Source organism: Myotis nattereri (assembly GCF_964212035.1).
Source record: "Myotis nattereri genome assembly, chromosome: 9".
In the NCBI taxonomy this organism is placed as follows: domain Eukaryota; kingdom Metazoa; phylum Chordata; class Mammalia; order Chiroptera; family Vespertilionidae; genus Myotis; species Myotis nattereri.
This window is the reverse complement of record NC_138084.1, coordinates 23,957,345-23,985,271: the sequence shown is the minus strand read 5'-3', so window position 1 is coordinate 23,985,271 and position 27,927 is coordinate 23,957,345. Positions and strand designations below refer to the sequence as shown.

The window sequence follows — 27,927 nt, the reverse complement described above, 5'->3', positions numbered from 1 at the left end:
TGTTTGAATTTTAAATGCAAAATTTCAAAAACAAAACAAAACAAAAATTATTAAGTTTACCTTAAACACAACTATCCTTTAATAACAAGTTCTATTTATGAAATACTTTCTATTGAGCTCTTATTCTACAGACAGACATTCTAAGCAATTTACATGCTTCTTATTTAATCCCCACAACTATCCTCTGATATAGGTATATTATTAACATTCCTATCTTACACAGGAAAAAAACTAGTTAGGGAGAGATTACTTTAACTGGCAAAAGTCACACTATTGGAAGCACAAGACATGGGATTGGAACACAGACTAACTAAATCTAAAACTCAAGAATTTAATTGCCATTCTTCCTGATATCAATACATAATACACAAACTTTCTTACAGAAGTTTAAAAAATATATATTTGCCTACTTTTGATAGAAACCTTAGGGTAGTACAGGAGCTCTTGAATACATGTTGAAATAAAACAAAGTTTATGCTTTCTCTATGCTTGTTGGATTACCACAGTTTCTATTCTCTCCAAATATACCATGAATTGAGAACTCTTGGATTAGGTCTACACAGTGATATTTAGTAATCATAAACAACAATGACTATTATTTGAAAACACTGTATATATATATATCAGGCATTATGGTAAACATTTCACATTCACTATCTTATTCAATCCTTAAAATAATCATATATAAGGTAGATTCTATTACTGTCACCATTTTACAAAAAACAGAGACCTAGTTTTAGAATAAGTAATTCTGCCAAGATGACATAACTAGTAAGTGAGGAGTGAGAATGTGGATCCAGATCCAAATCCAAAGTCAATTTTCTGAACAACAATGCTCTACTGGAATCGGATCAGAATGCTTTCAAACAATGAAACAGAAACGTTGCACAAATCATCTTGAATGTGGAATGATAGAGTTAACTCAAACCTGAATTAGATTCAGATTCAACAAACAGTTTTTAGGACCAGGAATTATCCTCCACACTATCATTTATTGTCTCTAGGCAACTTAAACCTCTTTTTGGAAATAACTTTAGTGTTAGAGCCACTGTTTCTACTAACTTATATGCATCAGGGAACGAATTTCACATGCAGGGAAGGGTGGCACTGACATCTGGGCTATTTTTTCCCTCCTAGTTTTTATAGAGTTGACAGCATAAAAATAATTTTATGCGTACCTTCATCGATTCAGAGTATATTTTTAGTGGGACAAGAGGCACTTTCTTAAAACGAAAATTTCATATGCTTCTAAGTACTTGTTCAAAAACAGAAGAGACATTAATCGCTACAATTAAAGGCAGATACTCTTTGTACTGAAATACAATTATTACAAAATAACAGAAACTTACATAACAAGCCCTGTGTAGTCTTTGAATCTTATATTCTCTAGCACCAAAGTTCATTTACTAGTATGCCTCCCAAAATTCAAGGTGGCGGAATAACACTACCAACTAAAACCTGTAGAATGCCCAACACAGTCTACCTGATTGTTAACAGTTCACCTAAGTTACAGATTATGCAGCACAAATTATTCATGTCTGGTCCAATCTCCTAAACCGTGGTCAGCTTTGACCTCTATGTAATTGAGCGCCCAAAGGAGTCTTGCAGAAACTAAGCACAGACGTTAGAAGGGCCGATTCTCAGAGCTCCATGTCCCTTTCATTTGCAACTTGCCAAGCGGTCTGATCTCTTCCATACCTCATCTGATCCTCAGCAATCCGTTAGGCAGTGCTGGCAGGTCTAATCTTGATGCTCTGGCCTCCAGGCAGGGTCTCCATGGACTTTTGCCCGTCTAACTGCAGAACCTCACGGGGAAAAAAAGTTTATACATTAGGGAACCAAGGTTCCTCATCTGACAGGGATGCCCAGTCACTTTCACATCTGTGTCTGAGGCAAAACACTCTGAATTTGGGGTGCGGAGGTCACTTTACACTGTCAAAGTGCTGGGCAGAAAGTGCTCTGCCGAAGTCTGGGAAAGGGGCCAGGATGCCCTTTAAAACTTGGACTTCCTCGGAATTTAAGGCAGGAGATCCCAGCCCTTCCTGCGGAGCAGTCGTGGGCTTCCGATCACACAGAGCCAGGCGCTTAGGGGTTCTCCAGTTTCCTCTTCCTTTAGCTTTCTCCCCAGGGATCCTAACCACCTCCACGCTCACCCTCACCCTCCATTCAACGCTTTCCTGTTTGTTAATAAGCCAGCCCACCTGGTCTTCCACGTGTGAGGCGGCGGGACCCTTCCGCGTCCAGCAGGACAGGTCATCAAAGAGCGCGTCCCGAGAGCAGCTTTCTCTAGAGTTCCTCTCCCTCGCATCCGGCCCCAGAGAGGATCCCGCAACTCTTCACTTTCCTATCAGCCTCCCGGCGACTCAAACTCAACCAAGAGATTCAAACCCAAGCCAGCTTCCTCAGCGCCCCGTTTCATTGGCTGCCGTCTTCGTGACGCCATCACGTCGGACGTTGCCGCGGCGCGCTGCGGCGGCGCGCTGCCGCCGGGCTCCAAAAGCCTCAGCCGCGCGACTCAGCGGAAGCCGCCTTGACTCGCGTCTCCTTGGCAACGCACGCGGCTGTTTCCGGAGGCGGTGGCCGAGGTGGGCGGGGCCAGGCCGGAACTGCAGGTGGGAGTCAGCCACCTGGGAGTCTCAGGCCGCCTCTGACGCCGGGGGCGCGAGGCTGGGTCCCAGGGTTCAGGGTGTGAGTGAGAAGGGTATAGGCCTGGGTTGGTGGGTGTCCTCTGCTAGAGGGAGAGGCAGAGTCTGTTGGGTGTGGATTAATAGGTTCTGGGTATTTATTTTCTCCGCTGACCAGTGAGGCCTGCAAAGGCACAGGTCCCACGCCACTGTCACTTGGACCAAAGCGTGATCAATAAGCCTCAATTAATTAAAAGTCCAGGGCTTTAGGTTTGAGGCCCTAGGCTTCATCTCTCTGGACTCCCAGGCCTACTCTCGTTGGCGCCGACTGTGAAACCATTTGGTGTTTTACATTTCTTTCTAATGATGGCATTTCAAAATAAATTCATTTAAACTTATTGGCCTATTCATTATTGGATGCAGTAGTTTTTTGTTTTGTTTTTTAAGTACTAGGTTTTATGTATTGTTTCAGAATGTACACTTTAAAAGGAAAAAAAATGTCTGGATAAAATGGGAAATATGTTTGCTAAGATAATTTGTCGTCAGGAAATTTTTAATAGTATGATGTGAATTTCATTGTTGTCCTTTATATTATTACCATTATTGTATCTGTTTATTCAGCAATTGTTGATTGTAGATTTTAGGGACATAATAGTACACAATTGTGTTAATATCCCTACCCTCTTGGAGCTTATATCTGGGTGACTCACTATCACCATATAAATAGGATGGCACAACACCAATGCAGAGTATTATAAGTAAAACAATGTGTGGAAAACCCCTATAAAATGGACATTTACTTCTTATGGAAGAAAATCAGAAGCGCTGTACATTGTATATGATGCATGTTATATGATTGGTTTTGAACAGAGGATAAAGCATCAATAAAGCTATTAATTACTGGCTGTATTACATATATCTTAGCAAATGCAATAGTGTTTGTGTGTGTGTGTATGAATGTGTGATGCTGAGTTTAATAATAAAACTAACAAGTCTTTTTTAAAAATTCACATATGCACTCACTCTATAGTTCTTTATCTTTGATGTCCCAGGCATTTTATTAACTTTACATATGTTATGTCATTTGATTCTCAAAACAGCCCATGGGATGTGGGTATTATTTATTTTATTGAAGTGAAAACTGAAGTTTTCAGGAAATTCCTAAAGGAAAATATTTTTCTTGAACTGTACAAACCAGCTAATTCAGAATTGAGTAAGTTGTCTCTGAAATACTTTCCAGGTTGAGGGATATTAAGATGCTATCTCAAAAAAAAAAAAAAAGATGCTATCTTAATAGAAAGTGAAAAAGGTGTTTTACCAATTTCTTGTAAAATTGCATTGGTCACTGGTGACTGAGAAAGTAGCTATCTTAAATTTCGTCGTTTTTGACACACATTGTATAAGGCTTATCCATCTAACAGGTGTTTCCACGCCTACTTTAGGTACTTATTTTAATTTAAAGTTTTGCCTTACACTGCCATTAAGCAGTATTCAGATGAGCTCCGTATTTTTAAGGAATGTATATTTAGTTAAAACAGATCAATTTTAACATTGTAATCAATGCCATTACTGTGCCAGCTCTCTTTAGTTTGGCAAGACATTAAGGATTATACCAGAAAGCATAAGAAATGAACTTATTTTGTATGGAAATGAAGGAAAAAGAACCAAAACTTCAGAAACATATAGTGCTCCGGAGACAGAAATTCCCGCCTTTTAAAGAAACGGGTGTATAGCTAACTTCCATGTTATTTAAACACAGACATTTAACATAGGCTTGTAGTAAAATGAAGAGTGGAGACCAGTATAAAATGGAAAGTTAGATTTAAAGTTGCATCTGACATTAAAAAAAAAAAAGAAGTAAAAAGTGAATTAAATCCTGGCATTGCTAGGGTCTTATTTACCAACTCCCGTCCTCCTCCCTCTCCCCACAAAGGAACACCATTTGGAAACTCCAGCACCTGCAAGACCCTTGGGCAGCTGGGGCTGGAAGCGGCGGAACCAAAGGCGCACGTTCCTCGGTTGTGGGCGGGACACAGACCCGAGCTGTCCGTCTTTTCAAGTTTCCCCCCGGGGCTGGGACGGAGGCGTGCAACCAGTTCAGGTTCCCCGTAGTGGTCACCGGTGGCCCGGGCTAGAGGCCACCTGAGGAATCTTCGTTCTTCAGGTGAGGAGAAGGTGGTCGAGTCCCGGGAGCTCCCCCCACGCCTTTGGGGAACTTCCAGAGGTCGCCCCACTTGCCCCGGACAAAGGAAACACACGCCCCTGCCCCCACTTGTACCGCTTCCTCTGCTCCCCGCTCATTCATTCAGAGTTCAGAACTTTCTACACAGTGTTACCTCGTCCGAGTGTAATTCTTAAGCCACAGGATGCCTTCCCCCCCTCCCCCCATTCTCTTTAGAACTTTCACTTTCTCTGCGTTCCGGTGCCAGTCTCCGGGTTCAGGAATTAAGTTTTCAAAAGTTTTCTCTGCGGGGAAAACTGACTGCGATGATGGCAACGGTTAGTCCCACTGAGGAAGCAGTACCGCTCACCTTTGTGCTTCGACCTTTAAGAGGGTAACCTGCCCGATTCCGTGGTCTCGAACAGCTAAACTGAACTTTGCTGGCAAAGGGGAGTTAAATGGCTTAGGAAGCCACGGATTGGGCCCGGTTTCCGGACCCCCTGCTTCCTTGCTGGGACCAGAGGGTACATATGTTGCCTTAGATCATGTTGGGGATGGCTGGTTCACGGAGGACCGCCCCAGTGCTTTTGGGGTTCTGCTAGGAGACTGGGCTGCAGAGGACAGAGAAGGAACTTTGGAGTTTACCGCCTTGCAAGGTATTCAAGGAAACACCCAACGAAGAAAAGTATTGTGGCCCTTACTCCATGTTAACCCATTTTAGTAGCCAATTGGTGCATAAAAAAATCCTAAGGCTTTGTATTTTGAACATAGTTGAGTAAATAGAAATTGAATATAGAAGAAAAGAATTAATTGCTGGCAAAGGCAGCATTTTTTTTTTTTCCTATCATACTTGCTTTGTCCCAGGTGGTTCTGATTCCTATATTAGAATTGATGTTTTGTTTTTTAAACATTATTAAAGTCTGGACATACAATTTAGATTGTTTAAATACTCCAGATTGCACTCTTTAGACCTATATATTGTATGTCCTCTGTTGGGTACCCCACAGTACACTGTATTTCCAGGTGGAGTAGGACCAAGCAATAGGATACTGGCTCCTTAAAAAAAACAAAAGAATATAATTTATGAGATGCCACAATACTTAGTCAATATAATTAAAGTGCTCTTCAGTTACCTAAGTGTATTCAATAGAGCCAGTGGTCTCTATGTTTATAGCATAGAGGTTAAAATGACAGGCTCTGGGGATAGAATGCTGAAGTTAACACTTCTAGCTTTATGGCTCTACAGCTATCTGACCTTTTCACACAGTGTTTATTTGTTTTCCTCATCTTTACAATGGGAATAATAGTTCCTACCTCTAAGAGTAGTAAAGATTGAATGAGTTAGTACATGTGGTGTGTTTAGAATTATTAATGGTACTTAGTAAGTGCTCAATAAATGTGAGCTTTTATTTTGTAAAAAATGTAAGAAATACTAAGTTAAAGGGTGGTTGAGTTTACTTGTATACACTTTCTGGCAAACAAAGCATAATTATTCATTTGGCTAATTTGTTATTGCTGAACAATCTAGTTTTACTTAAAACTCTCATTTCATATATATATACATATATATATAATTTTTATGTATATATATATATATATATATACATATATATAATTATATATATAATTTTTTTTTTGCCATATATTTCCTGTGCCACATTTGCCACATAATTCTGTGTATTATGAATTTGGTAAAGTTGACATGTTATCCTCAAGGTAACATCTTGTTGATATTATATTTACATAATATTAAATATGTACAGATAGGTATATTTATATTTCTTCTCTAGTTATTACATGTGATTAGCTTTTTAACATTATTCTTCATTTTCTATTGCAAAACTGAAGAAAAGCATATTTAAGTGGGATTTATGTGTTTTTTTAAGTATTTCGAGAAAGTGTTTTTTTTGTAAGGTTGGTCACACAAATGAAATTTTCTAAAGCAAACTTTGATAAAAATGTTAATTCTGTAGAATCTGGAATTTATCCATCCATTTATTTTCTTTTCAGAAAACATTAAGCACCTAATGTGCATCTAATTTTGTGGCTATAAAGGTGTGGCTCTTACTCTTAAATGACTCATATTCCATGAGGAAGGGAGAGTTGTGTTAATTTGTTACTGAAGTATTTCACATCAGAAGTGTTGTGTACAACCAATTGAGTAAAAAAGACAATGTTTTCAAAAGATCTTCTATTGATACACTTACATTCCTTCTGTGTTTTAAAGAGTTATATATTGTAGAATAAAATAGAACAAGTATGAAAAAGTGAAGGATGTATCAACTTTTTATATTTATTTATTTATTTATTTATTTAAGGTCAAGGGACTGATAATTAAAGCAGTGGTGGTTATAACCTGGCAAAGTATGCTCAGCTTAGTGTTTACAAAGTTACTAGAGGCCCAGTGCATGAAATTCGTGCATGGTGAGGTTGGGGGGGGGGTCCCCTCAGCCCAGCCTGCACCCTCTCCAATCCGGGACCCCTCAGGGGATGTCCGACTGCCAGTTTCGGCCCAATCCCAGGGATCGGGCTTAAACTGGCAGTCAGACATCCCTCTCACAATCCAGGACTGCTGGCTCCTAACTGCTCACCTGTGTACCTGCTTGATCGCCCCCAACTGCCCCTCCACCCCCCGCCAGCCTGCTTGCCCCCAACTGCCCCCCCTGCTGTCCTGGTCACCCCACGCAGCCTGCTGTTCAATCATTTGATCATCCCTCACTAACTCCCCTGCCTACGTGGTTGCCCCATGAAGCCTGCTGTTCAATTGTTTGGTCGTCCCTCACTAACCCCCGTGCTGGCCTGGTGACTCCTGGTCATTACTGTTACTGTGACGGCATCCCAGACAATTTGCATATTCCTCTATTATTAGTATAGATCAGAGGCCCAGTGCATGAAAACTCATGCACTGGGGGGGGGGGGGGGGGGGCGTCCCTCAGCACAGCCTGCCCCTCTCACAGTCTGGGAGCCCTCAGGGGTGGGAGGCAATGCCCCATCCACCTCTGCTGCTGCCACAGCCGGCAGTGCAAGCCTCAGCGGCCTTGGTTACCTGCACCTCAGGCTGGACCTGGGCGGCTGGGCAGCTGGGCAGCTGAAAGCCGAGGCTTGCCTGTGCCTCAGGCCTGTGCTGGGGGGCTGAGGGGACTGGGGGACTCCGGAGGCAGGTGTACGGGCGGGCCTGGCCTTGCCGCGCGCCTGTAGCCCCAGCGGACCTGAGGGGACTGGGCGCTGCGATCTTGTGACTGTGGGCACTGCCATCTTTGAGGGCATGGCAGTCAATTAGCATATTCCCTCCTTATTCGCTGTGGGCGCTGCCATCTTTGCGATGGTGTGAGGGTCAATAAGCATATCCCCTCTTTATTAGATAGGTTGGTTTAGATTGAAAAGTACTTCATGAAATAGGTCATGGTGACATGATATCAGAGAGTATTCATGGCAAAATTGTGAGATTTTTACTTTTCTGGGACACTGAACATCTCCCTTTATTTTAGATGTACACACATAGTCTTTTCTCAAAGTTAAATTGAAGATGAAGTCTTAGTATTATGAGAAAAATAAAAGAGCTTGAAATAAAAGACCACCTAAACCTAACATAGGATAATATTTATAATCCGTTTGGTCATCCAGATATCTTTTCCAATAAACAGTTCTAATGCATTGAACTTGTTCTTTAGACTCTATTAAAATTCAAAAAAGTATATTTCAGAAAAATGAAAACTAAATAATTAATTTTCACATTTCTGATGGTTAAAACATTAATGGTCTTGGAGTTAATTAGGCTACATTAAAAATTACATTTTCAGATTGTTTCTTAAATTGTTCTGGGTTCCTTGCTTTGTATAAGGAGATTACTCACTTTGAGATGATGAGTCTTACACATTTTTGTGTGGTAAATATTATATACTAATTTGCTTTTCCCCAAGTATTATAGCATCCTTTTAAAAAATCCAACAATCATGATATTTAAAATTTTTTTTCTAGGTTTGTTGACCTACAGAATGCTTCGCTATCCATACTTTCGTAGAACCTATAAAGAATGTCTTTCATGTTGGTTGGAAGCTGGCATATTTAATTTAGGTGTTAAAAGGATACATGCTACATCAGAAAGATATGATGAATATGAATCCCAGGAGCAAACAGATCAAGCTGGAGCTCATGAGTTTCACAGATCTCAAGACAGAGATTCCGAAGCTCTGAGTAAACTACATATTCCAGTAATGGTGGATGAAGTTGTTCGTTGTTTGGCACCACAAAAAGGGCAGGTAAGTTGATTTGTTTTTATTTTTAAATGGTGATATAATTTGCTTATCTTAATATTCACAATTTTAAGTGGTGTGACTCAATGGATTTTAGCATATTCACAAGATTTTGCAATGATCACCACTGCCTAATTCAGGAATGTTTTCATCACTCTGTTATGAAACTCCATACTTGAAAGTATTCACTCTCTATTGTCTTCCTTTTTAAAAAAAAATTTTTCTTAACATATTTTTATTCATTTCAGAGAGGGGGAGAGAGATAGAAACATCAAAGATGAGAGAAAATCATTGATAGGCAGCCTTTAATATGCCACACACTGGGGATTGAGCCCTGCAACCTGGGCATGTGCTTCGACTGGGAATCGAATCTTGACCTCCGGGTTCATAGGTTATCACTCAACCACTGAGCCATGCAGACTGGGCTATTGTCTCCCCCCCCTTTTTTTCTTTTTTTACTTCTGGAAACCATTAATCTATTTTTTTTGTTTTTATGGATTTGCCTAATATGGACATCTCTCTATATAAAAGCCTAAGTGGCTGGTCGATCCTTTGACCAGTAGCTATGATGCGCACTGACCACCAGGGGGCTGACACTTAATACGGGAGCTGCCCCCTGGTGGTCAGTGCGCTCTCCCAGTGGGAGCGCCACTCAACCTGAAGCTGGGCTCATGCTGGCAAGCACTGCTGCTGTGGTGTGAGCCTCTCCTGCCTTCGTGGCAGTGCTACCAAGCAGCGCCAGGATGAGCAGGTGCCAGGATGAGTGGGAGCGGTGCGGTGCCCACCCCAGCTCGGGCTTTTCCCCAGCCGCCTGCTGCTTCAAGCACTGTTATATCCTTTGCGGATGTCGGAATGCCGGTTTCAGCCCAACTGTGGGGATTATGCTGAAACCGGCAGTTCGACATCCCCTAAGGGGTCCCGGATTGCGAGAGGGCTCAGGCCAGGCTGAGGGACCCCACCAGTGCACGAATACATGCACTAGGCCTCTAGTTTGATATAAATGGATTTATACAATATGTAGCTTTTGCATCTGCTTTTTTTTACTTAGCATGTTTTCGAGATTCATCTACATTGTAGCACGTATCTCTATTTCATTTTATCCCTGAATCATTTTGTTGTATGGATGTATCACTTTTTAAAAAAAGCTATTCTCCAACTTATGACATTTATGTTTTTACATTTTGGCTACTGTGAATAATGCTGCTGTGAACATTCATGTACAGCGTTTTGTGTGGACAATATGTTTTCAATTCTCTTGAGTATATACCTAGGTGTGAAATAGATGACAACTCTATGCTTAACTTTTTGAGGATCTGCCAAACTGTTTTCCAGAGCTGATTAGTTTTGTCAGATAAGTATTTTAAAAGAAAAAGAACATTAGACTGGCTAAGTGGTAGGCTATGGAAACTGAATTCTACTTTTCATCTCCTTGAGAATTTTAGCATCTTTTCAGGAATGACTGGAGGCAAAAGTAAAGATCTGAATTTCTGTTTTCTTAGAGAGAGAGAGAGAGAGAGAGAGAGAGAGAGAGGAGGGGGAGGGGGAGGGAAGGGGAGGGGAGGGAGGGGAGGGGAGGGGAGGGGAGGGGAGGGGAGGGTAGGGGAGGGGATTTATTAAGGAATTGATTCACATGATTATAGAGCAGGGGTGGGCAAACCTTTTGAGTCTAGGGCCACAATGGGTTCTTAAACTGGGCCGGAGGGCCGGAACAAAAGCATGGATGGAGTGTTTGTGTGAACTAATATAAATTCAAAGTAAACATCATTACATAAAAGGGTACAGTCTTTTTTTTCAATAGTTTTATTCATTTCAAACGGTAGTTTGCCCACGGCTGTTATAGAGTGTTAATAAGTCTAAAATCTGCATATTAGGTTGGCAGGCTGGAGACCCAGATAAGCGTTGCTGTTTGAGTCCAAAGGCAGTTTGCTGGTGGAACTCCTTTTGTTCCAGGAGCCATTCTTTGCTCTATTAAAGCTTCCCATTAGATTCCATAAAGCCCACCCACATTATGAAGGGTAATCTGCTTTACCTGATCCAACAATTTAAATGTTAATCTCATTTTTTTTTTTAAAAAAGCAAAACACCTTCACAGAAAAAATCTAGAAAAATGTGTGACTATCTGGTTTTAATACCACCCAGTGTTAATATTGATACATAATATTAATAATCATACCTGAGTTACTTATAGTATTGCTGGCAGGATTATATGAGGCCTGAAATATGAAAATGCTTTAATATCTATAAAGAGATCACAAAAACGTTAGGTGATATGATAGCCAAAAACAAAAAGTTAGAAACCTCCTGAAAATTACGCATATTTACAAATGGAAAAAAAAAATCTTTATTATAGTAAATTTTTTTCAAATGTTATTTATAATTAAAGCTGATAATTTTTATATTGCTGACTTCAGAAATATGATCTCTTATTCTAGAAACTACTGTTATAATCTAAATCAATCATTTTCATTTTAAAAGTCATACCTTGCTTCTTTAATTAAACTGCCCAAGTTTGAATCTGTTATCTAACATGCATGTGTGATCATGCACACACAGAGCTCTTAATTTTTTTTTTGAGACCTCTTCAAATTAGATCGTACAGCTTTCATAAACTAAGTTCTGAGCTATATGCATAAGGTATGCTAGAATGCTTGGATGTTGCTCATGTATAAGCCCATCAGTCATATGACTTAGGTTGCTTTACAACAGAACTTTGTTTCATTATCTTTAGGCAGTATATAACAAAGTAAACCTAATATTCTTAAATAGATAATATGTATTAAACATCTAACTCAGTGCTGTCGCATACAAAGTAGGGACTCTACAATACATATGAAAACTTAAGTTAAAGAATTAAGTTTAAAAAATTAAGTTGGGTATATAAGCCAAACCAATGGACATGGACAACGGGGGGATGGGAGCATGAGTTTGTGTGTGGGAGGGAGGTTGGGGGTTAAAGGGGGGGATGAGGAAACATTTGTAATACCTTAACTAATAATAATAAAAAAAAAACAAAAACAAAAACAAAAAATTAAGTTGGATAAAACCTGTTAAATATGACTTCATCAAAATGAAATTCTCTTCATTGTCTTTAAGATTCATAATGCAAGGATAACAATATCCTTACCTAAATGTTTTTTTTTATAAAGTATATGTAAATATCTATATTATAAAAGGCCAGTGGCCAGAACGCATGTATCACCTCGGTCCCTCCCCCCACAGCCCGTAGGCTCCGATCGCAGCAAGGCTGGGTGACTGGCAGGGTGGCAGGCGGCAGGGTGGCAGGCGGCAGGGTGGCAGGCGCAGCGGGCATGGTGAGGTGTGCGTGGGTGGGCGGGGCTGCAAGCAAAGCAGGGTGGTGGGCGGGTGGGCGGGGCTGCGTGATTTCGCATGCTGGGCCTCTATTATACGATACTAGAGGCCTTGTGCACAAAATTCATGCGTGGGGGGGCATCCCTCAGCCCGGCCTGCACCCTCTAGCAATCCGGGACCACTGGCTCCTAACTGCTCGCCTGCCTGCCTGATCACCCCTAACCACTCTGCCTGCCTGCCTGATTGCCCCTAACCACCTCTGCCTTGGCCCCTGCTGCTGCAGCTTCATCCAGAAGGATGTCTGGAATGACATCTGGAAGGTCGTTCTCTGTCTGGTCTAATTAGCATATTACGCTTTTATTATTATAGATATTTGAGATATATATGAGAAGGGTGGGGCAGTTAGTAAAGTAAAACTAAATTAAATGGCTTGTGGAATGAGAAAGAAATGGCATAAATTTGGTGAAACCTAATAGTGAAAAACAAATTTATTTTACACTGACCCATGAAGTAGAAAAACCAAATACAAACAAACGCCACTAAGTCTCCTACTAAATCAGTATTGGATCTGTGGTTTTTCTAAAACAAAGTGGAATAAAATTATAGACAGCCTACAACCTGACCTACCCTGCTGTTTCATTCTGTTCAAGTTCCTGACAAATGTAATATTGCTTTATTTTGACATTTCCATTGTTCAGATTTGAGTTGGGTTTTCTAGTAATTTTTTATATAAAGTTTAATTTTATGAATGTATTTCTGAATACTTTTATGTGAGGTACACTTAGAGACAATGTTATTTCTTACCTTTTCTGCTGTCTGGCAGACAGCTTTATTCACTATTCCCTTAATCTTCAAGTAATAAAGAACTGGTGACAGTCCTTGGACAGGAAAGGTCTGCATTTCTTGCAGAATCCATTATTTGCTTTTTCTCTTCCTGAGCCTTTTCCCCAAAATCATTTTCCTTTGCAAGCGATGAGTCACACATTCACTTGTATCAATCGCCCACTTAATTACTGTTTTTCACATCACCTTCAATGGTGAATTGTAAATTAAACTTTTGGTCATAACAGGAACTTAAAAAAATGTAGATATAGTTTTGAGTGAGGCCTTGGTCACCTAATAGTAATTTTTTTCCTTTAAAAATTTTTTTTAAAAGATGCTTACCTAAAGAAAATAATTGATTTTGGGAGTTTCTTCTGCATCCTAGCCAATTTACTATATATTATTTTAGCTTTGCAAATACATACAAAACATGAGATTGATTTAAAAGAAAAAAAAATTCCTCTTGATCTCCCTTGAGAGGTACAGAAGGAATTAAATAAATATAATTCTTTCTCCTTGACCAGTTTTTATTATTTCATTTTCTGAATCAATCACTTTGTAAGAATGTATTACTTTTTCTAAGAACATTTTTCTTGTTCCTGGAGATGTCTGAATGTAGGCTACCATGGTCAATTTTTTATTCCTAATTTCTAAAAACTAGAGAAAATAAGCATGATCCAGCCTAAGTGAAGATGGTGGCACTTTGGAGGATATAGGAAATTTGGTATTCTTTTCCATTAGTAGTGCTAATTTATCTTGGTGGCTTGGAGTGATAAGTTATGAAGGAGATAGGGAACATGCAAGATTAGTACCAACAGCTTTGTAATTTTAGACAAGTAACTTCTCATGGTTATGCCTCAGATTCCTCATCTATAAAATGGGGAAATATAACCTACCTCAGCATAGTCACTGTGAGGTTAGATGAGTTTGTGTATATAAATTGCTTAAAATGTTATCTTCCAAGTAGTATGTGTTCCATAAATATTTGCTGTTATTATTATGGGGATAGAAGATCAGAATTCATAGCTAATACAATAAAATTCAAGAGAAAAATGCCAAGAGACAGCAAATATAGAAATAAAAATTTCAGCAAAGAAGGACCCAACATGTCTGGAAGTAGAAAAGTACTCCTTTCTCTGCTTGGAACTCTCCTCATCATCATCCCTTAGGTCTTGAGTCAAATTTAATTTTATCAGGGAAACTTTTTCTGAGTTTCCAGAGAAAGTGGGTCTCTCTGTTACACATTCATAGAGTCATATACTTTTCTCTCATAGCACTTACGATAATTTATAATTGTAATTTTTATGAGATTATTTGTTCAGTGACATCTCTTGCAGCAGACTGCTCTCCATGAAGTCATGAACATACTTATCTTATTTGCCATTATATCTTCACTGCCTAGTACAAGGTCTACAACATGGTTAGTTTGTAATGATTTTTAAGGGAATATATAAAAGTCCAAGTAAACTGGAGACACCAAAAAAAGGAATGTCCTTGGGTACTGAGGTACCTACTCTGGCCCACAACTTTCCTATGATTGTAGCCTCAGAATGGCAGGCCCAGTCTGATGAAGTAATTAAAAAACCTGGTGAAGGAACAGACACTAGGGCAGAGAAAGTGAACTGATCTAAACTGATGCAAAATAGGTTACGATAAACATCAGGCCAAGGTTGTAAGGTTGTGTTTATAAATATTTAAAGTATGTATAGTATCTTATCTATTTTACTATTCTAAAATTTTAATACTTCATAATTACTAAATTCTCCAGAGTTCTCATGATATCATATATGATCATTTTCTTTATAAAAAATTTATTGTGCTCTGTATAATGGATTTTTTAAAAAGATCATTAGCAGTATTTCACTTGTTTTACTTGAAAATCTTTATAATTTTTAATGGAGAGTAAACATAAAAGAGAAAGTCCTGAGACTATACGTTTGCTCTCTTTAAATATTTAAGGTTGATTGATAACAGAGAAGAGGAGTTTAATTTACTTTGTTTTAACTCAAGTTATTGAAAAAGTTAGGGACTTTTCTAAGAGATAGAACCAGTGCTATAGCACCTGTAGGGTGATGCATTCAATTTTAAAGAACTATTAAAATTTCAGATGGAATAGATTTTCTAGATTTAGTGTTTTCATAATTTTTTTTTTTTTTCTGTGTAAACTCCTGTTCTGGTTTAGGAACAATCTGCTCTTTTTCAGTAAGGATTATGTCAACATGCAGGGAGAGTTTATGTATGGGTTAATCTGACCATGAGGTCTCTAAGTTTTTCGTCAAATCTTGGGAGCTTTGTTTACCTGGGTGTGTTCATGATGGAGAATCTACATCTACAGCCTTAAGTTCAGCATTGCTCTCTACATTTTTAAGCATGTGCAGCAAAAATTCAGCACTCTCTTTGGGCCACTGACTCTGTGTCCGGCCCTACACCTACCGACTTCATCATTGTAACAATGGAATCTCACACATTGCTTCTGTAAAGTGACATCCTTAAGGTACTTGGTGGCTTTCCGGTTGGGCATAAGCTTGATGACCTGGGCAGTTTTTGGACTTTCTTAAAATGAAAATTTGAACCTCTTGATTTAAATGATTTTGTGCAGTTTTCTGAATCAAGCAAATAGCGAACTATTTTTAGAGGTCATCTCAGGGAGCTTACAGGAAGAGCTCCTTTCTGTTATTTTTTATAGGCCTCTTTGAAGCAAATTTTCATTTTACATTTTATTTTATTTGAAAAATGTTTCTGTCTTAAAAAATCATGTAGCTATTTAAGTGACCTTTGTATCAAAATACCTTCTGGAGTGTGATATTTCCAGTGTTGCACTGGTATATATTTAACACCTTGCTGAGGGCTGGGAGAGGGTGTGGATTTAAAAAGACAAAACCCCTGATTTATTTTGTTTGCAGATTTCCATGATTTCTATATTCCTAGTATGGCCCATTTCAAGCTACCACCCTGATGTCACTGAGTGTAGCATTAGGAAGAAATTTGGTGTAGCTGGCTCTCTCCAGCTGGTGTGAACAATGCTGGGTTTGACTCTAATGATTGATGTTATTAAATATTAATGAATAATATAATAGTAAAACATTTCACTTGACAATTCTGAAAATTAGTATAGTCTAGAATTTTATTCCTTTTCTCATTAGAATCCCCTAGTTAACACTTATGTTTCTCCATCCTCCTCTCGCTAATAAACGATCCATCTCAAATATAAAACAGATAAAAAAGGATGTTGTGTATCCTAACTTTGTTTATGTAATTTACTTGTTACAAAGTCAATCATAGAACATTGAGGTGCTTTGAAATCAGCATCAGTATTTTTCTTTTGCGCAATTTAGATACACAGATAATTATGAAATATAAAGTTGTTTTTCTTTTTAATAGTCTTCCTAGAATCTCAGCTTAATTTTTAATTAAATAGCAATGGAAAGAGAATTTTAATAAAATCAGAAGAGCATGTTATATATTAATAAATATATTAATTAAAGATTCAATATAGCAAGAAGATATAACCATTATCAATGTAACCATTAGATGCATAAATCTAAGGTCAGATCAGGAAAATATGTGAAACAAACTCTTACATAATTGAAGGGAGAAATAGTATTACAGCAATAGTTAGATACTTCAGTACCCCACTCACAATAGTCTATAGAACAACCAGACAGAATATAAGTAAGGAAATAGAGAACTTAATAAACTAACTAGATCTAACAGACCTACATAGAATATTCTACACAACAACAACAGCGTACATATTTGTCTCAGGTTGACATTAGATATTTTTCAGTATAGACCATATGTTAGGCCATAAATTAACTTTCAATAGATTTTAAAGATAGATATACAAAGTATTTTTCCTGAGCATAATGGTATAAGTTAGATATCAGTAATAGGATGAAACTGGAAAATTCATGAATTTGTGCAAATTAAACAATACACTCTTAAGCAACTAGTGGATCAAAGAAGAAATCACAAGAGAAATTAGAACATACTTAAAGATAAATGAAAACAAAAACACAACATAACAAAATTTATGACATCAGCGAAAGCAATAAATGGTAAAATTTATTGCTATAAATAGTTAAATTAAAAAAAACCAAGAAAGACAGCCAATCAGTGATTCTCTTTCATCATTGATGTTTCTCTCTCTCTCACTCTCCCTCTCTAAAATCAACTAAATATATATATATATACATATATATATATTTCAAGCTACCATAAAAATATCAAATATATATATAATAAGGAAGAACTCAAATCAACAACCTAACTTTAAAATGTAAAGAACTAGATAAAGAAGAACAAACTAATCTTGAAGCAGAGGGAAAGAAATCATAAAAATTAGAGCAGAGGTAAATGAAATATAGAGTAGAAAACAGAAAATCAACCAAATCAAATGGAAGGGATTAACAAAGTTGACAATCTTATTTTGATGGACTAAGAAAAGAAGATTCAAATTACTGAATTGAAGATGGGGATATTACTATCAATTCTACAGAAATAGAAAGGATTATATGAGAATACTATGAACATTTGTATGTCAACATGTTGGATAACCTAGATGAAATAAACACATTCCTAGAAACACAAACCCTACTACAACTAAGTCATGGAGAAATAAGATAATTTGAATATACTTATAAATTATAAGGAGATTGAATAGTAATCAAAAATCTTATGATAAAGTTCTAAACCTGATGGCTTATACACCATGACCAAGTGGGATTTATTTTTGGAATGCAAGGATAGTTCAACATAAAATTTGATAAAGGTAATAAGCCACATCAAAAAAATGAAAGGTAAAATAAAATACTCATCTCAAGTGAGCAGAAAAACATTTGACAATACTCAACATCCTTTCTTGATAAAAACACTCAACAAATTGTGAATAGAAGGGCACTACCTCAACTTAATAAAATCTCATATAAAAATCCATAGTGAAAATATTGAACTCAATGGTGAAACTGAAAGCATTTCCTCTAAGATTATAAACAGAGCAAAAATGCCTGCTTTCATCACTTCTATTCAACATAGCACTGGAAGCTGTGTTTGGAGCAATTAGGCAAGAAAAAGAAGGGAAAGGCATTTAAATTGGAAGGGAAGAAGTAAAATGTTCTGTTTGCACATGATGTGATCCATATAGATTTTACACACAAAAAATGCTAGAACCAATAAATTAGTCCAGTAATGTAGCAGATACAAAGTGTATGCGCTGAATTTACTATACATAAATAATGAATAATCTGAAAAGGAAACTACAGAAACAATTTTATCTGTAATAGCATAAAAATAATAAAATGCTTAGAAATTAATCAAGGAGGTGAGAAACTTGTACAATGATAACTACAAAATATTGCTGAAAGAAATTAAAGAAGGCATTAAAAAAGAAACACATCTCATATTCATGGATTAGAATACTTAATAAGGTTAAAATGTCAATACTACCCAAAATGCCCTACAGTTTCACTGAATCCATATCAAAATCCCAATGATGTTTACTGCAGAAATAGAAAACCCATTCTGAAAATTATATGGAATCTCAAGGGACACCAAATAATCAAAACAATTTTGAGAAAGAATAACAGATCCAGAGACAGAGAAGCATTGATCAGACCTTCAAACCTCAGAGGGAAGGTAGGTAGGGTGGAGGTAAGGGGAAGAGATCAACCAAAGGACTTGTATGCATGCATATAAGCCTAAGCAATGGACACAGGCACCAGGGGGGTGAGGGCATGAGCTGGGGAACGGGAAATGGGGTGTAAGGACACATATGTAATACCTTAATCAATAAGGAAAAAACAAACAAACCTGGAGGACTCCTAATTCCTGATTTCAAAAGTTACTATAAAGCTGTAATTACCAAAGCTGTGGTACTGGCATAACATCAGACATATAAACCAATGAAATAGAATAGAGAACCCAGAAATAAACTTTTGCTTATCTACTCAATCGTGCCTTTAATGTTATATAGTTTAACAGCTGCTTAAAGTTTTAGAAGTGAATGTATTGTTTATAACTAAAAAGGACAATGACATGTTCATGCTCATTTTTCCACAATGATATGGTATTATTAAAATATTTACATGTATGTAGATAAACAACTGTATAATTATAGTAATTATTATATTGCATTTTTAAATCATCGCAGTGTTTTTCTTGAATGTATACTCACCCTTTCCAGTGAGTTTAGCATCCATGAGAATATTCTTGCTTTTCTGCCAGGGAATTAATGTATTTTTGAAACTATATAATTCTCCTCATCAGAGTTCAGAAGCAAATTATAAATAGAGGACATGGATAGATAAGACGAATAATTTATTCGATTCTTTTGACTTTCCAGTGTCTTTTAAATTATAATTTGGTCATTTTTGTCATCCAGAAGCTGAATTTCTACTTCATTTTTGCTATGAAAAAAGTAATAAAATATTAATAATAACAATATAGAGTAGTATAAGATTTTATTAATTTTTAAACATTTTAACTTAAAAAAGATATTATAGTTTTAAAAATCACTGGCCCAAATACAACTCAATTATATGTGGTTCCATAGTTCTGAAAAATGATCTCCTATGTCTAAAAGACATATATACTAAATTTTTAAATTTATTTAAGAGCTGTTTTTCTAGTTCATTAAATAGAGATCCAGGAAGAAAACAGGTCCATTCTGTGAGGGCAGCTCGTACAAGTGAGGCTTATTGTTCACAAAGCACATTCGCATGAGTCATCTTGGGTACTGGTTACTCTTTATTTAGGTCAGCACTAGTCCCTGATCAATAGTCTAATCATAGTTACTGCAAGAGGCTAGGCCCAGTGGTTCTGTCTTTTCTATTGTTTTTCTAAGTTCCATATTATTTTTTGTTAAGAGAAGTAGGGATTGTACCTTGACCTTGTGAGTTCTCATAACATTTTATTTTACTGTTCTTCCACTACCTTCTCCTCATATAACAAACTATTACTGAGCAGTAAGCATACTTAAAATGTTATTTTATAATAAAACAAGTTTCAAAGCTTTATGGTGAATCATCTTGTTGTAATGTTCTGTGAATTTTCTCTCTCTTGTTCTTTGTGTGTGCTCGTTTTTATCTCCTTTGGGTAAAACAAATACCATTTACCAGGAGGTAATATGCATTTAAAGATTTTATTTACTTTGATGAGTGTTGTCTTAGAAAGTGTTTAGGTACATTTTTTTCAGCAACTTATTTTCTCTTTCTTGTTCTTTATAAATGTTATATACTTGGCCTTTTAGGTCTTTGATATATGAGATGTTACATCACTACATATACTAATTTAAGCATATATTTTATCCTTGTCATATTTATTTTCTCTTTGTGGCATACAGTATTTCTTCTATGTTTATAATTAAATTTCCATAAAGAGCCTAATTTTTTCTTTTGTTGTATTTTTTCTTTCTTTCTGGAAAGCAAAAGAAATTAGCTTTGAATATTGAATGTATTCATAAAGATGGAGGATTTTCCACATGAGGCCAATGTATACTGGGAAGAATATTATTAATAATAACAATATAGAGTTGTATAAGATTTTACTGTTTGAAGAGCACTTTCATATATTATTGTCTGTGCTTTTCATTAGTACTCATCTCAGTAGCGTTTTGTACAAAGTATCATGTTACCTGTAGAAAGGACAGGAAATATTTCCAGTGTTTCTGTTCTAATGGAACCATGTAATAATGAATGCTATGGGTTAGAATTAAATGCTTCTAGCTAGTAATCTGATTAAACGGTGTGCTTTTTCCCCTAGATTGTTAGTGTTAGTTCTTATGTGTCTGGTGTTGGCCTACAAGATCTTCAGAACCTGTACCAGGCCCTTAATTCCATAGGTTAGCCAATTGGGTTTTGTCCTTAGAGAAGAGATCACTAGCCTCCACAGCACACTAGGGACTGTTTCAGTGCTCAGTCATCCAGAGCACATTATGCTGCCTTTGCCATCACATCACAACTCATTGGTCAGCTCACTGGGTTTTTCAGAGCCTATTCCCAGATTGATCGTTCACTCTGTCAAGAAGACCTTATAGTTATAATGACAGGAGAGGGAGATAAATCGCTCATAGAAAACTATAGGATAAATTGGGCACAGCCATTAAGTGACTGAGGTTTAGAAATGAAGATAGAGGAAAGGGTGGTATCAAGGGAAGGAAATTGTAAAAGGATGCTTTGAAGGAACAATGTTAATACTATAAAGGGAAACAATCTTCCATCTTCTCTGTATGTTTCCCATCATTCTCCAGCAACTCGCTGCTGCATGTCTGTTCTCTATAGTTTTGCTTTGACTTTTCCTGTGTAGCAGAAATCATGAGAGAATTAAAACAAACTTAGTCATCTTCCCCCTTTTCAAATGATCTTCATTATGGTTCTATGAATACTAACTTTCACCAGTACAGGATATCATACCCAGATGATTTCTTCTTTCAGCAATATATGTGAAACCAACATTTTTAAATAGAAAGCCTTGATTTTGATCCATTTTAAAATGATCAAAATAGTGAAGTACTTTAATGAATGAACATGAAACCAACTTCTCTTCCTAGGGACTACTTTAGAATTTAAATACAAAGCGAGAGATTTTTCAGAAAGGGGAGAATGGAGATAACTATGAGAGAGAAATGTTTTATAATGTTTTCTTGTTTTAATATTTATTTTTGTAACATCATGTTAGTAATAGAAACTGCCCAGATTTTTCTACAGTTAAGTTTTCCCCAAGAGCCATTAGCTTAAAGGCATGATTGGTAACATACAAATTAAAAAAAAAAAATTATTTCAGGATTTATGCAAAGTAAGTATTATGAATTCTTTGAGAAACTCATATTAAGAACATTCAATCATTTCTGTTTAATGTTACTAGGCCTTCTGAAAGCCAGGAATGAGAAAAGGTGTTAGCGTCAAATTCTCCATTTCCTGTAAAGTCTTCTGTATGTAGATTGACACCATTCTGGTTTGATTATGCTGAATATATAATTAGCTTACAATTTATTGGAGGAGACAGACATTTATCAAATAATCATCCAAGTGGAATTTCTGAGCCTTTTGCAATTGGGTAAAGATAAATAGAATCCATCTAAAATTCTGAGATTTTTGTTTATTTTATTTTTGTTTTCAGTGTGTTCTAATTCTCAATTTTTTACACTCAAGAAATCTCACTTGACACACTTGGTTTTATAGTTACCTATGGAAAAATCTAAAAATTGTTTTTATAAATTATTAATGCACTAATTTTGTCAGAAATATTCTTTTTGAAGTTGTAACCATAAAAATAAAAAAATGTTTTTTTTCATGGTTAATTAATTAATATTTGTTGACTACCCACTGAGTATGTTTCAGTTCATTTGGGCTGCTATAACAAAATACCACAGACTGGGTAGTTATAAACAATAGACATGATCTTTGCTCCAAAGGAGCTTATAGATTAGTGGGGGAGACAGACTTTATCCTATATAATAAAAACCTAATATGCAAATTGTCCCCTTCGGTGGTCGTTTGGCCGCTCGCTATGATGTGCACTGACCAGCAGGGGGTGGCACAGAACATAGCGGGTGTCGGTGATGCGGCGCTGGCAATGGGCGGCAGTGGAGGTGTTGCTAGCCCCAACGAGAGCCTGGATGCAGTGGGATGGTGGAGCAGGTGAGTGGGCAGCACCAGGACAAGGTGGGTGTGAGTGGGGGGCCAATCACCCAAAACAGCAACCAGTGGCAATGGTGAGGGGCAGGGCCCAGGTGCTCAGGGAGCCGGGTGGGTGACCCAGTCCTGATCAATTGCTCCGCAGGCAGGATAGTGGAGCAGGTGAGGGGGCAGTGCCAGGCGGAGCTGCGAGTCTGTGAGACTGGGGGCGCGAGCTGGGGCCTGATCTCTAGAGGCAATTAGTGCAGAGGCAAAAATGCATGGGAAAGCAACACTTGCTGAAGCTCACATGAACGATGTCTAAGGACGTGGAATTTGTCTTGTGGGAGATGGGGAGCTTTGATACTTTTCTCTCTCATGCCCCCAGATTTGGCATTGACTCGAGTGGAAGCTCATTTGGGGCCTGGATGGAAAGATGGGCAATTGGGTTGGAAGATATGGGGCTTTTATTTGAAATGTCTACTGACAGAAATGAGAGGCTAGAGGAAGGAACTAGATATGGAGATTAAATGTACTGCAAAGGTGATATTTAAACTCTTGAGACTAGATGTGTTTGTCAAGGCAGAAAGAAGAACACCTTGGATAACGTGTACATTGAATATCAAATCAAAAATTTGGGAGGTAAAAGAAGGGATATGAAAAGTTGGTACATATGTTAAGTAAATAAGAACATGAATGGCTGCATAGTCTAATCCAGCAGTCACCAACCTTTTGGACCTCATGGACCACTGGTGAGGTAATCCAATGGTTGGTGACCACTGGATTACTCTGGACCTATTGGCCCAGGACTTAAATGAAAAGGTTGTTTTGAATAGATCAAATAAAAGGTGAAAATTATTTATACTAATACTTTCAATAACTGGAAATTTTTTTTTTTTTGTATTTAGGATTAAGTCTTCTTTTGCTATAATTAATAATATTTTATCCTAATTCCACAAAACTTGTTAATAAATGTTTACATGTAAAGTGTGTCTGGCACCTAGTGAACATTTTATCAATTACTAGAAGCCCAGCGCATGATATCCCGTGGGTTGTGCTTGCAGCTCCGCCCACCCGCAGCAGTCTTTGGTCGTTTCAGCATTAGGGCCACTGGGTTTTTATAATACAGACTAGTGGCCCAGTGCACGAAATTTGTACACGGTGGAGGGTTGGTTCCCTCAGCGCAGCCTGCATCCTCTGCAATCAGGACCCCTTCATTACCCCGAGCTGGGAGGAGGCAGGACTCCCAGGCAGGCCTCCCCGCAGGGAGCCGAGGGACCCACCTCCTCCTGGCTCTGCCCGCGAGCCAGGAGGAGGTGGAACTCCAAGGCAGGCTCTGTGCCGTGCACCCAGCCTCAAGCCCAGCCCTGCCTTCCTGCACGCGCCTGCTGTGCGCACAGCCATCCTGTGATGGTATGAGGGCATCACGGCGTGACGACTACTTAGACGTTTATTAGTAAGGATAGTTCTAGTTATTTTTATATTTGAAACATGAGGGCTAAAATAGTGAACGACTAGATTTGTTAGGGGAGGGAGAGAGAGAAAAAGAACATAAGTAGATGTCCACTTGTAAGAACTAGAGTAGTTGTGGATAGAGCATCTGATTTTAAAATTTCAATTAGAATATGTTGAGCTGATGAAAGGTCCAGCAACTAACTGGGAGTTGAAGGTCACTGGATTTGAGATAGACATATTGTAACATATCAGAGGTTTGTACTTATAAACAGAATGACTGAATGCAACATCTGCACATGTAGTAGACTGACAAGGGGGTGTTGTACTGACCACTTATTAGTAAATATGAAGAGTGGCATTGCCAAACTCGGATTTGATTTTCTGAATGCACAACTATTCTTGGTAAAGTTTCTCTCAATTACACAATAGTTGTATTCCTAGAAAATTCAGTTATTGTGTACTCTAGTGAGTACTGAGTGATATGTAAAATAAAGTCTGGTTTCCGATGTAGATAATTTTCCTCCTTCTCTCCTTTCCCCTTTGATGAACTGTATGCCATGTAGAATTTGGGTTATTTTGCAACATCCTGCTGTGCGTTTCAGGAAGGTCATCCAGCATTCCTGTACTTCATCCATTAAATGCTGGCAGTATCCTCCAATTTTTTGTTCAGTCTAAACACAGTTTCAAATGCTCCTATTGAGCACCACTGGGTTAGGGGGAAGGAGTCCCAGAGTAGGATATGGAGTAATTAGACCCAAGGACAAAGGGTCCTGTTTTACAGTGACTTAAAACCTGGAGGTGTTAGGAAGGGAATTAACTGGCAACAAAATTTTAGGTAGAATTCTGATGTAAAGTTGTAGTGTTTCAAGATAGTAAAGTTGTGGGGTTTTTTGTTTTTTTACCATCTCGGCCTCCTGTCCGCCCCAATCCACACCAATGGTGATATAGCTGGTAGCCAGGTCATGTTAACAGTTGGTAGTTTGGTACAGTAATAATTCTTGACTGGATTTGGTGAAGAGTATAATCTCAGCATAATTTTTCTTTTAAGTACATAAGCATTTTCCTTTCTTTCTACTATATTTCCTAGCATTCCTTTCCCACATGAAGACAGGTACAAATGCCTGTTCCTTCCCATTTAAATGTTTATTTCTACCTATTTTTTCTGGCCATCAGTGAGTGTGTTGAATAAAAATGTAATAATTGAATGTCTGTATTTTCTTGAGACATATCCAAAGGCACTAAATGCAGTGGAATCACTGCAGTTTCATCTTTTGTTCAAACTGATAAAGTTTTCATACAGTCACCATTGTTTGATATTATCAGTTTTTGTTATTTTGGAAGAATCATCTTATTTGCAGCAGTTGACTTCTGGTGATCCTAATCAATCAGAAGTACAGTGGGGCCTTGACTTACGAGTTTTAATTCGTTCCGTGACGGAGCTCGTAACTCAAATTACTCATATGTCAAATCAATTTTCACCATTACAATGACATGTGATGCTGGGCTGATGTTGTGGCGTTCACTGTGACGTTCGCTGCGCCAACTAGCGGTGGGGTATCTGAAGCTGGCTCATAACCCGAATTTTAGCTCGGAACTCAAAGCAAAAAATCAGCTGAGAGACGGCTCATATCTCAAAAAACTCGTTAGTCGGGACACTCGTAAGTCAAGGCCCCACTGTAATGCTTTTAAATCGTTAACATTTAAAGTCTAGTGAACTGCTATTTTGATATTGTGCTTGTTTAAAATTAGGTGACATTTGTAATATGGAATAATATTTTTCATTTTAAATAAAAATTTAGGATGATGAAAAATGATTACCCAAATAATTAAATGAGATTTGATAAGGTTTTCAGCTTTATTTATAAAGTAAAACCCTATCTTTGATAGTAAAAATTAGAAGTAGTTCCTGAAGTATACATGCTTTGTGAAATATATTTTTCAGTCTTTCCTGGGGGAATTGCAGATGCCATGAAAATCATTATGATTAGTTATTAATTATCCTGCTTCTTGGGTATCCTGCAGAGAAGTCAGAGTTGTAAAAATGAAATCTTTTTGTTTGCCTTATAAAGGTCATAGCAACAGATGTGGTCTTGAGTTGGAGCACTCTAATGGTCACAGCTGATTTAAATGGCACTCTGTAATTATAGCACAACTACTGGCCCTGCGCGTGAGTAGCGAGTAGCTCGCTGCAGCTTGCCTCAGCTGGCCGCCCCGCCCACTGCCGCTTGTAGTACTCCTCCGCAGGTAGCTCGCCCTTCTGTAGCTCTCTGCCCCTTGTATCCTCCTAGCTCGCTGCCCCGCCCTCCTGCTAATCGGTCATTCCGTGTCATGGCGTGATGACCATTTGCATATTATCTCTTTATTATATAGGATTATATGCATGGGCGGCATCTCTTATTAAGTTACATTTTTTCTATATTAAAATATATATCATTTTCATATGAGGAAAAATTAGGTACGTCAAAAAATCCAATTTTTCCTGTTCCTTAACCTTAATACATTATTTAGATTATATTTAAACTAGTGGAAAATAATTTGTTCTCGATGTCTTTTTCTTATTTTATCATGAGTCCTTAATAATCTTAAACATGAATTCATTATAGCAATTAAATTAATTTCAGCTGCTTTTCAGTTCATGCTGTGGGGGGTTTCCCCCAGGAGATTTTCATAAACTATAGTTGAGTTTATATTTTCCCTAAATGGTGAGTTTTTCAGTTATCTAGCCTTTGAAAATTTACTTTGGTGTGGCATGTGGTGAATTATTTCTTCATCTTTGATACACAATGCAATGTTTTTTTGTTTTTTACTTGTTTGCTTGTTTTTGTCACCATAGACAGCTTCCTGAAAAGTTTTGTGAAAATAAAATTTCAGCCAAAACCGGTTTGGCTCAGTGGATAGAGCGTCGGCCTGCGGACTGAAAGGTCCCAGGTTCGATTCCGGTCAAGGGAATGTACCTGGGTTGCGGGCACATCCCCAGTAGGAGATGTGCAGGAGGCGGCTGATCGCTGTTTCTCTCTCATCGATGTTTCTAACTCTCTATCTCTCTCCCTTCCTCTCTGTAAAAAATCAATAAAATATATTTAAACAACAACAAAAAAATAAAATAAAATAAAATTTCCAAAACTTCTCTTATTTTCCCACTGCATTATATTATAACCTTAGAATGTTTTATTTGAACAAAGTATTGAATTAATTTGCATTCCAAAAATCAATACAAGGTTGATATGATTGAAGGGAAGGTGCATTTTGTAACTTTCCATTTTCATGTCCTCAAATTTGGAAGTCCACAGACCTACTGGATTAATGATCCACAAGGAAATTAATTGCAGCTTCTAAATCTTATAAAATAGAAAGTTTTATGTGACACTTAAAATGTGTCATAAAGAACAAAATCCTTTTTGTTCAGGAAGTATTACTTGAGAGTAATTTGATGTAAGAAAAAGACAAAGGTAGATATTAAGGTATGTAAATTTTGTAGAGTTTTGTAAGTTTTTCTTTAGCAAAATCACCTTTAAAATGTCTTTTGGAGTAATTGGGTTAGAAATAGTGGCTGAAAGGTGGGAGGAAGGTGTATAGTGTGTTAAGATGAATTATTTTTTTTTTTTGAATATGGCAGGAAATAGGGTATCTTGGGGTTGGGAGTTGTGACTCAGATTAATCATAAGACTTCAAGGTAGTTTCAGGCTTACTGT

The 27,927-nt window shown here is 37.6% G+C and overlaps 2 protein-coding genes across 2 annotated transcripts in view; one reads left to right on the top strand and one right to left on the bottom strand.

Annotated features, from left to right (window-relative positions):
• KIF18A (kinesin family member 18A) overlaps positions 1 to 1,805 on the bottom strand; it is a 79,399-nt gene extending 77,594 nt beyond the window's left edge. The window contains exon 1 of the mRNA XM_081098829.1: positions 1,699 to 1,805. The gene's annotated coding sequence lies outside the window, so the exon portion shown is untranslated. The remainder of the gene's footprint in view (positions 1 to 1,698) is intronic.
• A 2,888-nt stretch (positions 1,806 to 4,693) lies between these two features.
• Positions 4,694 to 27,927, top strand: part of METTL15 (methyltransferase 15, mitochondrial 12S rRNA N4-cytidine) — a 176,663-nt gene continuing 153,429 nt past the window's right edge. Inside the window, exons 1-2 of the mRNA XM_081099627.1 lie at positions 4,694 to 4,788; positions 8,764 to 9,044. Of these exons, the coding sequence (XP_080955753.1) occupies positions 8,781 to 9,044 (264 nt within the window). The 5' untranslated portion in view covers positions 4,694 to 4,788; positions 8,764 to 8,780. The remainder of the gene's footprint in view (positions 4,789 to 8,763; positions 9,045 to 27,927) is intronic.